Source organism: Formica exsecta, unplaced genomic scaffold, assembly GCF_003651465.1.
Source record: "Formica exsecta isolate Colony F162 unplaced genomic scaffold, ASM365146v1 scaffold547, whole genome shotgun sequence".
Lineage (NCBI taxonomy): Eukaryota > Metazoa > Arthropoda > Insecta > Hymenoptera > Formicidae > Formica > Formica exsecta.
In genome coordinates this window covers 26,291-40,582 of record NW_021852712.1, presented here as the reverse complement: position 1 = coordinate 40,582, position 14,292 = coordinate 26,291, and the positions used below count along the sequence as shown (strand labels likewise).

At 28.9% G+C, this 14,292-nt stretch overlaps 2 protein-coding genes across 3 annotated transcripts in view; both read left to right on the top strand.

The window, feature by feature from the left end:
• LOC115241970 (intraflagellar transport protein 81 homolog) overlaps nucleotides 1-14,292 on the top strand; it is a 77,936-nt gene that overhangs the window by 48,466 nt on the left and 15,178 nt on the right. For both annotated transcript variants that reach the window (XM_029817968.1, XM_029817969.1), the window contains exons 11-13: nucleotides 415-563; nucleotides 623-703; nucleotides 779-945. In XM_029817968.1, the coding sequence (XP_029673828.1) occupies nucleotides 415-563; nucleotides 623-703; nucleotides 779-945 (397 nt within the window). The remainder of the gene's footprint in view (nucleotides 1-414; nucleotides 564-622; nucleotides 704-778; nucleotides 946-14,292) is intronic.
• On the top strand, nucleotides 12,273-13,714 carry LOC115241971. The gene is made up of 2 exons (XM_029817970.1): nucleotides 12,273-12,825; nucleotides 13,394-13,714. The coding sequence occupies exons 1-2, from the start codon at nucleotides 12,361-12,363 to the stop codon at nucleotides 13,418-13,420; spliced, it is 492 nt and encodes a 163-aa protein (XP_029673830.1). The 5' UTR covers nucleotides 12,273-12,360; the 3' UTR covers nucleotides 13,421-13,714.

Genomic DNA, 14,292 nt, shown 5'->3' with positions numbered 1-14,292 from the left:
ACAACGCTCGTGAGCAGGTAGAGCACAGTAAACTGAACAGAAAAGTCCTGTACCATTTTGCAATTTTCGCAATAATTATTGAAATATTAATTAAAAAAGATTGGCGAATGAGCGCGCGTTTCGCGTGGCTAGACCGTGGGACGTACGCTCTAGGCATGCCAGCGGCGAGTTTTGTCACTCTTGAACTTTTGTTCTAAATGGTCCATTTATGAAGAATCCATGCTCAAATCTAGGCGCCACGGAAATCGTGCTATCCCCCAATTTTCTATAAAGTACATGCGGAATCTTTTTGCAAATGAAAAAATACATTTATTCTATGAAAAAGGTTTAGGTGACATTCATTTTTGCTCTGGGATATCTTGTATACATACATATATATACGCAATATATATTATATATGTTATAATTTCGTAGATGTCAAGACACTACGCCAAACAGCACGTGAAACTGACGAAAGATACCATAAGGCATACAAAAGTCATAACATGGTAGAAATAAATATGAAAAATACGACGAGTGATTTATTATCTGAAACGAAACAGCTGAAGGACAAATTATTAAAGGTAATTTACATGTCAGAGTATAAAATCTATGATGAAATAACATTGCCATTATATTGTAGAGTATCCAAGAGAAAAAAAAACTGCATCAAAAAATTGTAAAAATGAAAATTATTGAAGAAAAATTACATAGTAAAATACAGGTAGTATAAAAGATTCTAAATTAGCAATATTGTTATTGTTATTTTTAATAAAACTTATGATGCTTTATTTCTTAGACTAATATTGGTTCTAACAACGTAGAAGAAACATTAAAACAGGAATTACAGAAAGCTATTATGCTAGAAGAAGAAGCTTTAAAAAATCTGAATAAGGAACAAGGGAAAATAAAGAAATACATCATACAATATGAAAATCAAACACAACAATGGAATAATATTATATCGTAAGTAAAACCATGCATAAAATATCTACATGCGCACGAGCGCTTCAAGTAACTACCCAGTAAACACTGTTATATAAGAGCAATAAAACGGAATATTACAAGTAATATACATAAGTATTACCGGTAAGTTACTGTAATTGTAATTTATTACTCATAAATATATGAGTGTAATATAACATATGTTGTGCCATTGTTATATTGTAGCAATACGCCATATTGAATTGGTTCATATAGGAATCCACCATAGATTTGGCAATTAAATAAATAAAAAAGATAATGTATATATATTTAATTTATAAAACTTACAATTTAATTTTTATAAAAATAGATTTTTTGCTTTAAATAGGCAATAAATGGACTATTTTCCATTTACCCGCCTAATTTCAAATAATCTGTTTAATATTCTGGATCCCTTGTTGGGATTATATCAGAAATTAAACTGTCAAAAGAAAGATATATTTTGTATCTTATGTTACCGATTTTTTGTGGGCTTTATATACACTTCATGATAAAAACTTGAATACGATTTAGTTAAATCTGGTTTCGCCGCGTAGCGGCAAGCAGAGGAACACGTATATACCAATATTATATTACAATGATATTCTGTTATATTACTGTTGTAATAATGCAACATATAACATTTGTTACTTCCACGTTATATTATTGTATAACCAAATTATATACATATAGTCGGGGTACGCGCGAGCAGCGAGCGGCCATTAATAACAATTATTAAATGATTTAGATAAATAATGCTAATTAAATGCTTGCTTAACAATTACAAAAAGAATTAATTATTGAATAATAATATATTATTATTATTATTATTTTATTATGATTTTTAATTATTTTTTTACGTTTCGTGGAAAAAGAAACGATAAGAAAGATAAGAGAATTTGATGCTGCAATAATATACTTACAAAAGGAAACGATCGAGAATCAATTGTGAATTTACGATCCTTCATCAATGTAGGATTCATAACTACGGTAAAACACAATAAGAAATTAAAATTGTGAATGCTGAAAATGAGATACCTATGAAAAAGAAACAAAGAATCTATCGTGTGAATTTACGCTTATAAGCTTTCGTTAATTTATTATTTATTATAGAAAACAATGTAATCGATTTCCATCGTTTTTTTTGGTTCCTTCGTCAGGATTGCGACAAATGTCCATACAAAAATATTCGAATACGCATATCAAAAAATATAAAGCCTCCGCTAGTATAAAATAATAAAACAAGTAATATACATAAGTATTACCGGTAAGTTACTGTAATTGTAATTTATTACTCATAAATATATGAGTGTAATATAACATATGTTGTGCCATTGTTATATTGTAGCAATACGCCATATTGAATTGGTTCATATAGGAATCCACCATAGATTTGGCAATTAAATAAATAAAAAAGATAATGTATATATATTTAATTTATAAAACTTACAATTTAATTTTTATAAAAATAGATTTTTTGCTTTAAATAGGCAATAAATGGACTATTTTCCATTTACCCGCCTAATTTCAAATAATCTGTTTAATATTCTGGATCCCTTGTTGGGATTATATCAGAAATTAAACTGTCAAAAGAAAGATATATTTTGTATCTTATGTTACCGATTTTTTGTGGGCTTTATATACACTTCATGATAAAAACTTGAATACGATTTAGTTAAATCTGGTTTCGCCGCGTAGCGGCAAGCAGAGGAACACGTATATACCAATATTATATTACAATGATATTCTGTTATATTACTGTTGTAATAATGCAACATATAACATTTGTTACTTCCACGTTATATTATTGTATAACCAAATTATATACATATATAAATTATATATAGAAAAAGTTTATATAACACTAAGATAACAATCTTAAATTGCAGTAATATTTAATACAGTAACCATTGTAACATTACATAGTAACACATATGATATATTTCAGTTATATATCATATAAGTAACTTGTATTATATTATTTATTACTGCCACGTTATATTATTGCAACAAACAGTGTTCATTAGGAAAATACCATCCTAAAATCGGTTTTGGAAAAATCTAAGATTTTTCTTACATAAAAAGATACAAATGTGTTTATAATATTTATATGGATTATTCATAAAGTAACATGTATGTATATAAATTATTCTTATTTTCTTTATAAAATTCTGGGTCTTTACGAGAATTTCTAGACAAGTATAAGATTTCTATTATTTTTTTTGTTTTTTAATTACAATTGTTTAAAAATTATACGATTTTACCAAAATCAGTATTTAACTTTGCATTTCCCAAAAATAATGCGAGTTTTGCAAACCAGTCTCGATGCAAATTATTCTTATTGTTAGATGTTTTTAATTATAAGATTTTAACATATCATATAAAGTGATTAAGAGTTGGAAGAATCCCGGGAAGTGATTGATTTCATGTAATATCTCTTTCGATGTCAGATAAGACTTGAAACTCGTTTGCTCGAGAAATGGATGAATAATGAACAATTTCTGTCCAAAAAGATCTTTAATTTTATAAATTAAATTATTTAAATTTATCTATATGTTTTAAAACATTAATATATAATTTTATATAATAATACTGGAATTTGTCTTATTTTTGCCATCAAAAAACGTCAAAAAATGCCCAAGCAGAACAGAAAATCATAATAATATAAAAATGACATCATAATGACTATCAAAAGTCATAGATATATGTTTGGGTAAAATTTTGTAAAAATGCAAAGAGAATAAGAAGAATTTGTAAATATTGTAAGGAAGATATAAGTTGAGGTGAAACGGGAAATCGTAAATTAAGATATAAAATTGCCATCACATGTTCGTGTAGTGTTAGAAAAATCGATTTAGGTCCTTTTATAAAGGTTATTATCCTGTACTAAAGATAATAATGGAAACAATGGACATCATGATTAAACAATAATATATTAATACAATAATATAGGAATCTGCAAAATATTTGCCGATTCCCATGAGAAGCGGCTATTGAAAGCAAAACGTCGTAGCTTAGAGAGGTCTAAAGAAGCTCATATGATCCGTAGAACGAAAAAAAATGACCCAACAGAATTTTTTTGAGCAAGAGGACGGCTTACTTTATGGTCCAGGAATAGACTAAATTTCCAGATTAATTTTTCAGCTGTAAGTATCGTAAACTTCATCAAAAACTTCAAACGCGTTTTTGTTGAGAACATTTTTCGAATTGGCGTACAGGATAACTTAAAAATTAATTGACTGATCAATTTCGCACAAAACTTATTCAATTCGTTATAAATTTACATCATGTGTTAGTATCCATCTTTTGTGGGCTTTATATGCACTTCATGGCAAAAACTTGAATACGAGTTAGTTAAGTCTGGTTTCGCCACTTAGTGGCAAGCGAAGGAACACGTATATAGGAATATTATATTGCAATGATATTCTGTTATATTACTGTTGTAATGTTGAAATATATAACATTTGTTACTTCCACGTTATATTATTGTATAACCAAATTATATACATATATAAATTATATATAGAAAAAGTTTATATAACACTAAGATAACAATCTTAAATTGCAGTAATATTTAATACAGTAACCATTGTAACATTACATAGTAACACATATGATATACTTCAGTTATATATCTTATAAGTAACTTATGTTATATTATTTGTTACTGCCATGTTATATTATTGCAACAAAGTGTTTACTGGGTAATAAGTTGAAAAATTTCAAAATTTCGTCATATTTTTTCATAGAAACAATTGACAAAAAATGTTTCGAATAAAACTAAATTGTTTTCTTTCATAAAATCCAAAAATGTAATTTCGTATAGGTGTTCCCATTTAAAATTTTAAAGTTAACCTCCGCCCCACCCACACAACCGGGGCTTAGAAACCAACTTCCATTCACGTTTGAAGGCCCATCAGACCTATACAATTCAAGACCTAAATCTTTAAAATCAATGGCATAGTTTCCGAGATATCAAGCTGTTAACAGTTATATGGACCACCTTGTATATATGTATATACAGAGTGTCTTGAAACTACCGTACTTCCTCTTAATGATAGATTCCTTAGGATATATTTCAAGACGAAAATCCTAATACAAAAATGTCGAGGCTATAATAGTTTTTAAACGGGAAGCGATTATATCTTATAATAGCAGAGCTGAGATTTCGCGCGCTCAAGCACGGCGAAATAGTAGACACCTTCATGGTAACATTAATCGACCACTTTAACAACTTAAATTGAAACATGTCGCAAATTTTTATTTGAATCATTTTTAAGATGCCTTTAGTTTTTGCATCCATTATTCGTAAAAAGAATGTACTAATGCAATGTGTAAAGAAGCAGGATAACATATACAATGACAATGCTATTGTAAATTTATATGATAATCGTAATATCATAAAAAAGACGCTCCATTCATAAAAGCACTTTTTTCACTTGCCATTTCGCCGTGCCTGAGCGTGCAAAATCTCAGCCTTGTCATTCATAAAATATAATTGCTTTCCGTTTAAAAACTACTATAAAAAAACTTTTATACAAAATAGTGTTATTTCAATTTGTTGTAAAATATTCTTATACAAAATACTGTTATTTTAATACAAAAACGCTGTCATACTCAAACTAAAAAACTATTTTACAAAATAGTTGTTTTAATTTTCTACAAAAATGTGAGAATATGATATAAGTGAGATATATGATATAAATATCGCGCCAACTAATAAAAATTTGTTACAAAATTTATTTATTATTTTTTTTAATATTAAAAATTGTATTTCATAAATTGCAATGTGATTAAAATAGTGGAACATATTTAAGTAACAAAAATTTAAAAAAAAAAAACATATTTAAGTATAAAATAACTTTTTAATTAAAGAAAAACTTGACGTTGCTAAACTAAACATATGCTAATCTAATTAACGTATTATTTACATTTTGAATTTTCGCAGTGCCAAGTTTTTCTCTAATTAAAAAATTATTTTATACTTAAATTTTTTTTAATAAAAAATTTCTTTTACTTAAATATGTTTCACTATTTTAATCACATTGCAATTTATGAGATACAATTTTTAATATTAGAAATAATAATAAATAAATTTTGTAACAAATTTTTATTAGTTGGCGCAATATTTTTATCATATATCTCACTATTTTTGTAGAGAATTATAACAACTATTTTGTAAAACAGTTTTTTAGTTTGAATATGACAGTGTTTTTGTATTAAAATAACACTATTCTATAGTAACACTATTAATAAGAATTTTTCACAACAAATTGAAATAACGCTATTTTATATAAGAGTTTTTTTATAGCAAAAGCCGCTTGTGCGCGTGCACTTGGCGCCTTTTTCCACTTTTTTTTAAAAGTAATTTTTTAGCAGTTATATCATTTTTTTTATGTTATATATATGTTTTGCTACATACACATGCTTACGAGCAGTCAGATAAAATGAATATATCTATTATATTTCTGAATTATAAAAAGCAATCCTTTTATTTCTTTGATTGATACAATATTTATTTGTACATTCCTTTTTTAAAAAAATTACTATAATTAAAATTAAAATATATTACTATACGCATGTGCTATGCTATAAATTGTTTGACTAATCTGTCTTCTATCTTGATTATATAACAAAAGCGAAAGATGTAAAAAGGAATCCAGCGTATTCAAATACATTTGTCAAAGGATTGTCATCATATAGTTATTTGTCATGCATCATATGCAGTTACAGGTATAAGTAACATTGGTGAAATATAGTCTGTGATTAATGTGTATGTCTTATAAATTTCCATTTATATTTTATTTCTATCTATTTTTTAAAATAATTTATAAATTTTTATAATAAATAAATACATTTATTTTTCAATGGAACTAGAAACATTTTTCAAGCTGTTAAGATTTTGACAAAGTCTGCGACAACACGTCTATTGCAAACCAACATATTGTAACCAATCTTTGTCTCAATGCTAAACACAACAAAATTATCGATAATGTCAGTTAAATACTAAATTTTATTTGCCAAATATATATACCAAATAGCATTCTGACAAATTGAAAAATACCATGTAACAGAAGTGTTATCTCTAAAATATAATCTATTGAAGTTTATATTTAAATCGGGCACGAACTTATGCAATCACCTGATATATATATATTATAATATTATTAGCGTTTTGCAGGCTTTATATACACTCATGATAAGAATTTGAATACGGGTATAGATAATGAATAACGCGCCGCATAGCGATAAGCGACTGAACTATTTTATAATACTTTGTAATAAGCTGCAGATTCTGTTCGGTTTTTGCTGCCAATTTGCCATCAGATTGCGCACTTCAGACCTTGTTCAGTTTTTGCTGACAATCTGATGTCAGTCATGTCAGCAAGCTTTGCTCGGTTTCTGCCGCCAATTTGTTGTCTAGTTATGTTAGCAAGCTTTGTTTGGTTTTTGCCGGCAATCTGCCAGCTTAATCGGTAATAACAACTCTTGTACCAAATTTGTAGCCTTTTTGCTGACAATAATTTGTAGCAAGCACTTGGCAATATCTGTTAGAACAGACGTGGCTGACTGGGTGTTGATTTGCAATAAACATGATGCCACAGGCTTTATAAAAATCTTATCAAGCTTGAAAAATTCTTCTGGTTCCATTGAAAAATAAATGTATATTTATCAACTATTCATAAGACATGCATTAACTTTACAGACTGCGTTTCACCAATGTTATTTATACTTATCTGTAGTTACATATGACGAATAACTAACATAACTATATGATGACACTCCTTTGACAAATGCACTCAAATATACTAGATTCTTGTGTGTGTATGCCTATATTACTGTTCGCAGTTATCCATACTGGTTTTTGACAGGTGTTCGACATTAAATTTTCCAGAGTGCAACATTAGCGTAACACTTTTTCATTTATAAAAAAGTAAAGCTGCAAAGTTCTTCATGATACTTCTGGATAGTTGAATCTATAGAATACACACACATATAGCTTATAGTAAACATATTATAGAATACACACATCTCTTTCTTATAAACATATGTATTGCGATGTTTTGTTCTGTTTTTACACGTAGCATAAATTACTTTTGTAATGTTTTACTTTTCTCTAATATAAATGAGATATACCTGACCTGACTATCCACAAGTATTACGAAGAATTTGGCAGCTTCACTTTTTTATAAATGAGAACGTACGAACAATGCACTCTGGCATTTTGCAAACTTAACCTATACCTGTCAAAAGCAAGTATTGTACGGTTCCATAAAATAAATCGGTGCGTTATTTTAATCTTGCACTCTATTTTATTCTTTAATTTTACAATGTTCTCAATAACGTTTACTCGCTAAACTGAACTAACATCACTCTTGCAAATTATTCTAACACGGTATCGCTCCGTAAATCGCATTCTGCTCCGCTTTCGCTCTCAACTCGCTCTGTCCCTCACTCACTCATCCTACTTCCTAATCTCTGTTATCGATGCCAGCGCGATCCTGTTCAAGTATTCCAAATAGCTCAATTTTCCTAACTTATCGGCATTTATAATTCTTTCTATTTCATGCGCGTACAGCTTCGACCATCCTGGCCCGTTAGTTCGTCCCGAACTAACATTAGCTTAGGTAAACTTATTTATAAAAAAAAATCTTTAATATAAACAACTTATACTTTTCGCACTTATAACTAGCTATGACAGTCAATTATCTTATGAACTAATTTTTATTGCGACATTATACGTATTTATTTTCGGTCTCTGGTACAATATTTGGCGTCACACGAATCCAGGGTTTAATTTTGTCAGCGGACAAAATCGTATTATATGGTTTTTGAGTTAAATTGTATCCCGGAACATCTGTAACCACAAACTGATTTTTGTTTAATATTTTTTTGGTCTGGTATGGCCCTTTGTACTTCGGTAGCAATTTCTGATTAACGCCTGGCTTATGCTGTAAGACTTGGATTAAAACAAGGTTCCCCTCTGCATATTTGGCAGATTTCTTATGACGTTGATCATATTTACTTTTATTGTATTCTTGTACCGCTTTGTTGGCTAACTGAGCCGCATATCTTAATTGATTTCATTCTTGATCGATGTTGCAGTCAATTTCTGTTAATTCGTCAATTAATTTACGCAACTCTTTATCACTTTTATTTTTGTGGTCATACCCGAGTAATAACCCACACGGAACATGACATCCATTAAACGTCCATATAACCTCCATAACTCCATGCGACATCTATCTCCACAGTGGATATTATATAGATTTCTAATAGAAATCAGTAGTATACAAAAGCATATGTTCTGGCTCACATTTTTCCTGCACCAAAAATCAGCTAAAAAACACCAAAATCATTCATAAAAGACAACAAAAAGAAGAACTTCTAAAATATTGAAAGAAACTAAGGGCGTCCTTCGGACTAAACCTTTCAGGTGCTTGACCTGAATTAATAAAATATTGGAAAAAAAACCTTGCAAATATTGACAGAAATCCTAAATTCCAAGAGTGTTAAACTCCGAATCAAAACCAAAGAGTGTTAAACTCTAAATCAAGACCAATTATAATACCAGTCCAAGGAACGCTAAGTCCAAAAGACGCTTACGAAGTGATTAGATCCTTCTTATTTATCCAGTGGTTATGTGTATTATCAAAGCCTAGCCATTTAACATAAACTTTATTTCCTTTTCTTTTTAGAGTGTATATACAAAATAGAGTGATGAATTAATAAAAATTTTATATAATAAATGGAGAGGAAATGTTCCACATGTTAAATTATTAAACCGCATTGTAATTTTGTTAAATCAAATAATTTAAAATATGGAATCAGTTACACCTGTTATGAATGTAAAAAACTTCAAAATGAAAAAATCTTTTCATGAAAATATTTTTTCTCAACCAAGAAAAAGGAAAGATGGGATTATAAATAAATCAAAAGATTTTAAAGAATTACCAAACAATTATTGTGATGAAGAAGAGGAAGTCAAAGTTGTTAGAGCTAAAGGTGTGTGGAATGACATGGTTGTTGATTATACATTCTACTCGGATATAAATAGTTATGATTTAAGTATATTTCTTGAACGAACTAAATCATACGTAGAAGATAAAATACGAACTGGATTTAGAAAACATACAGCTGTAACAGTAAAATTAGTTGCAAAGGTGCAATATCATGTATTGGATTTATGTGGTAATGTAATTGACAAACATACACATTATTTTCATAGTAATATTGAGCATATTTTATCTGAGGATATAATATCTGATATAATCAATTTTATGCATAATATCATTTTAAATCAATTTGCAAACTTTAATGCAAAAAACACCAAGTTTGTGTTTGATAGAGTTATTCAACTTGATTTACAGTCCGATAAATACACCCCTCTTCGAGGTGAAACTTATGTTAAATTACCCAATTATATTATAGCAAAAAAATGTTAACAATAGAAAAACTAATAAATTTAAATGTGAGAATCAAGAAAATCTTAGATGCTTTGAATATGCATTAAAGAGTATACTTAATCCCGCTGATAATAATAAAGAAAGATTTTCCAAATATGATATATCGAGGTATGAAATGTTAAATATGAATTATCCCATACAAATTATAAAAGAAAATATGAAAAAATATGAAGATTTTTTTAATATAGCTATAAATGTTTATCGAGTAGACGAAATAATGGTAAGTCGAATGCAAAGAATTCAAGAACCGAAGGTTCGTCGTTTACTATTGATCAAGCTATTGTAAGTGATAATTAAAAAGATAGAAAATGTATAAATCTTTTAATATACAAAGAGCATGTAGTTGGAATTAAAAATATGAGTGCTTTATTAAGAGGACAAATAATAAAAAGACACAGAAAGCGATACATATGTGAAAAATGCAACGATTCGTTTGAGAAAGAAGAAAAGTATAATGATCATGTTGCTCTGTGTATATATGAAAAACAAAAGATAAAAATGCCTACTAAATTAAATAGACAATATTTTTCCATATGAAACTTTACACTGTTAAAACAAATAAAATAGCATTATCAGCATACGATGATAAAGTATATTTAAATAATAATATAGAAACGTCTCCTTTTGGTTATGAGAATACCAAGCAAAACCTGAAAGGCATCTGAAAGGCGTCTGAAAGACTAAGTCCAAGGGACGCTTAGTCCAAGGGACGTTTGGTCCAAGGGACGTTTAGTCCAAGGGACGCTAATGTAGTTTGTTAATGTCAAGAGTGTTAAACTCTGAATCAGGGGCGTCCCTCGGACTTAGTCTTTCAGACGTTTGACCTTCACAGCTAAGATCCAAAACTTAAAAAATGTGAGCGTAATGATTGACTTACATGAAGTGCGTCCTACGGACTAAGCGTCCTTCAGACTTAGCATAAAGACTAAGCTTCGAAGCGCTCGGATCACATATCACTCAGTAATTAGTCATGTTTAACTGTTATCTTCGTATGGCTCAGGGAGATAACACATGCCCAGTAATCTTGAGATTGCCGGTTCGAATCCGCCCAATCCAAGATTTTATTTACCAAGAGCGGCCGGCTTGGTAAATAATATGGTGTGTAAAAAAACTGAGCGGCGTTGTGTGTGTGTGTGTGTCCTGGCGCCAGGAATAGGAATAGGATAGAGACCTTCTAATCAGAGACTGGCCGCAAGATTTCGTCAAATTCCTGCGAGTGAGAGAGAAATATAGGCTATCTCGCTCTTCCTGATACATTACGTAAATTTCTTCCCATTTATAATAATAATATTAATTCATTATTTTTTTGAAAGAAATATTTATCATTTTTTGTTTTATCAATTCCCAAAAATCCATGTGGTTCTGACCAAGCTTTTTTACAGAACTTACAAAACTCTTCATATGTTAATTCAGAAGCCAATTCTTCATGTATTTTTCTGAGATTATCTCCAAACTCATTAAAAATAAACCACAGATTTGAATTTTTTCTAATTATAGGGTTTATTTTAGTGTATTTATAATATAATCTAAGAATACTAATATTTTTATGCCTTCCTTCACAATAATATCTTATTATTTTATTTTGATCTTTCAGCATTCCATCATCGAAAATTACTTGATAAAACAAAAAGGATGGTGATAAACATTAACATTTGCGCCTTGCGAACACGCCCGGAGGTATGAATAGACTTGCTCCATGTAACCACTTATTCATGTAAGATTTTTCGGTGGCTGAAGAGACACAAGTAAGTGTCGAAACGTCCCACAAAATTTTGTAAATTGAATGAAAATAATATGAAAAAATAAAAATCGAACACCCAAATATTGCTCGTAGAGGCCGTTATCATATCATTATTTATATAAATATTTATTAACAATTATTGATACTTTTTCCAAATTTGCTTGGGCAATTCCTGTTAAAAATAAAACTGGAGAAAGTGTATCAAAGGCAATGAGTATTTGTTTTAAAAACCTACCTCAAGGGGTTGATCTGAACTCACAGCATAAACTACCAAAAAATTTACAAACGGATAATGGGAAAGAATTTTATAATAAAGATTTTAAAAAACTCATGGAACAAAATAAAATTAATCATTATTCAACGTATAGCGATAAAAAAGCTACAATTGTTGAAAGATTTAATAAATCACTCATAGAATTAATGTGGAAACAATTCAGTATACAGGGTAATTATAAGTGGGTTGATATATTACCAAATTTGTCAAATATTTATAACAATAGAAAGCATAGAACTATAGGAATGACACCGTGTGAAGCGTCAAGCCGTCTTGACAAGCCCCAAAGAGTCGCGTCTGAAAGACTAACTAGTAAACTGTGTGAGAAGACGTCTGAAAGACTAAGTACAAAGGATGCGCCTGAAAGACACCTGAAGATGCGATTCAAAGTTGGTGATTATGTAAGGATTAATAAATTAAAGCATATGTTTGAAAAAGGATATACGCCTAATTGGTCAACTGAAATATTTGTAATAGATAAAGTTTTTAAAAACATACTCCCATATTATCATATTAAAGATATGAAAGGTGAAGAAATTAAGGGAACTTTTTATGAACAAGAACTACAAAAAACTAAAATTCCATCTAACATCTATTTAGTTGAAAAAATATTAAAAAGAAAAGGAAATAAAGTTTATGTTAAATGGCTAGGCTTTGATAATACACATAACCACTGGATAAATAAAAAGGATCTAATCACTTTGTAAGCGTCCTTTGGACTTAGCGTCCCTTGGACTTGTATTATAATTGGTTTTGATTTAGAGTTTAACACTCTTTGGTCTTGATTCGGAGTTTAACACTCTTGGAATTTAGGATTTCTGTCAATATTTGGAAGGTTTTTTTCCAATATTTTATTAATTCAGGTCAAGCACCTGAAAGGTTTAGTCCGAAGGACGCCCTTAGTTTCTTTCAATATTTTAGAAGTTCTTCTTTTTGTTGTCTTTTATGAATGATTTTGGTGTTTTTTAGCTGATTTTTGGTGCAGGAAAAATGTGAGCCGGAACATATGCTTTTGTATACTACTGAAATCCATATTATCTCCATGGTAGATGTCGTATATAAATCCATCATGGATGTCCATTAGACATCTGTTATAGATGTATGATAGATTTATACAAGTATGTTTCTAATAAAACAAAATTTAATTTTTATTTAAGTATTATTTAAAATTCTCAGCTAATGTTTTGAGAGTATACTTAAAAATGTGTAATATTATATATTCTATTTTTAATTTATATACAATTTAAATTTTTATTAAAATTTTTTACTAAACTAAAATATAATTAACAAAATTTTAATGCAAAACAAAAAATTTTTTTCATACCAAATTTTTTAAACAGTCCATATGATATATATAATGATAACATGACATATATAATGTCATCAATTTATTATTAAACAAAGAAAATTCTTAATTTATAGATTAAAATTAGAGATAACTGTAATTATTCATATTATATTCCTCACAGCACATCAACATCCCAATGAAATTACACCTTAAATTGTAAGATGGTAACATTCTACGGAAATTAATAAACCTGCCATTAACTTTTAGTAACTTGAAAATTCGTCTAAATTTATTCCATTAACATCTCGGGGACCTTGCGCGTAACGTTTTATTAATATTCATACAACATGCCAGAAAAAAAACTTAATCTCCTAATATTATTTTTAATAAGGAACCCTTGCAAAAAAATATTATATTGCCAAAAATCGATTAAACACTATCGGTTTTCAACAGCTTTCAATCGTTTTTTCACCAATCATTGAATAGTTCAAACTCTTTTTTTTCTTTAATATGGAATTCCGCAAAAAATCCATAAAATTAAAACAGAACGAGCTCCTTATTATTATTTCTGAAAATATAA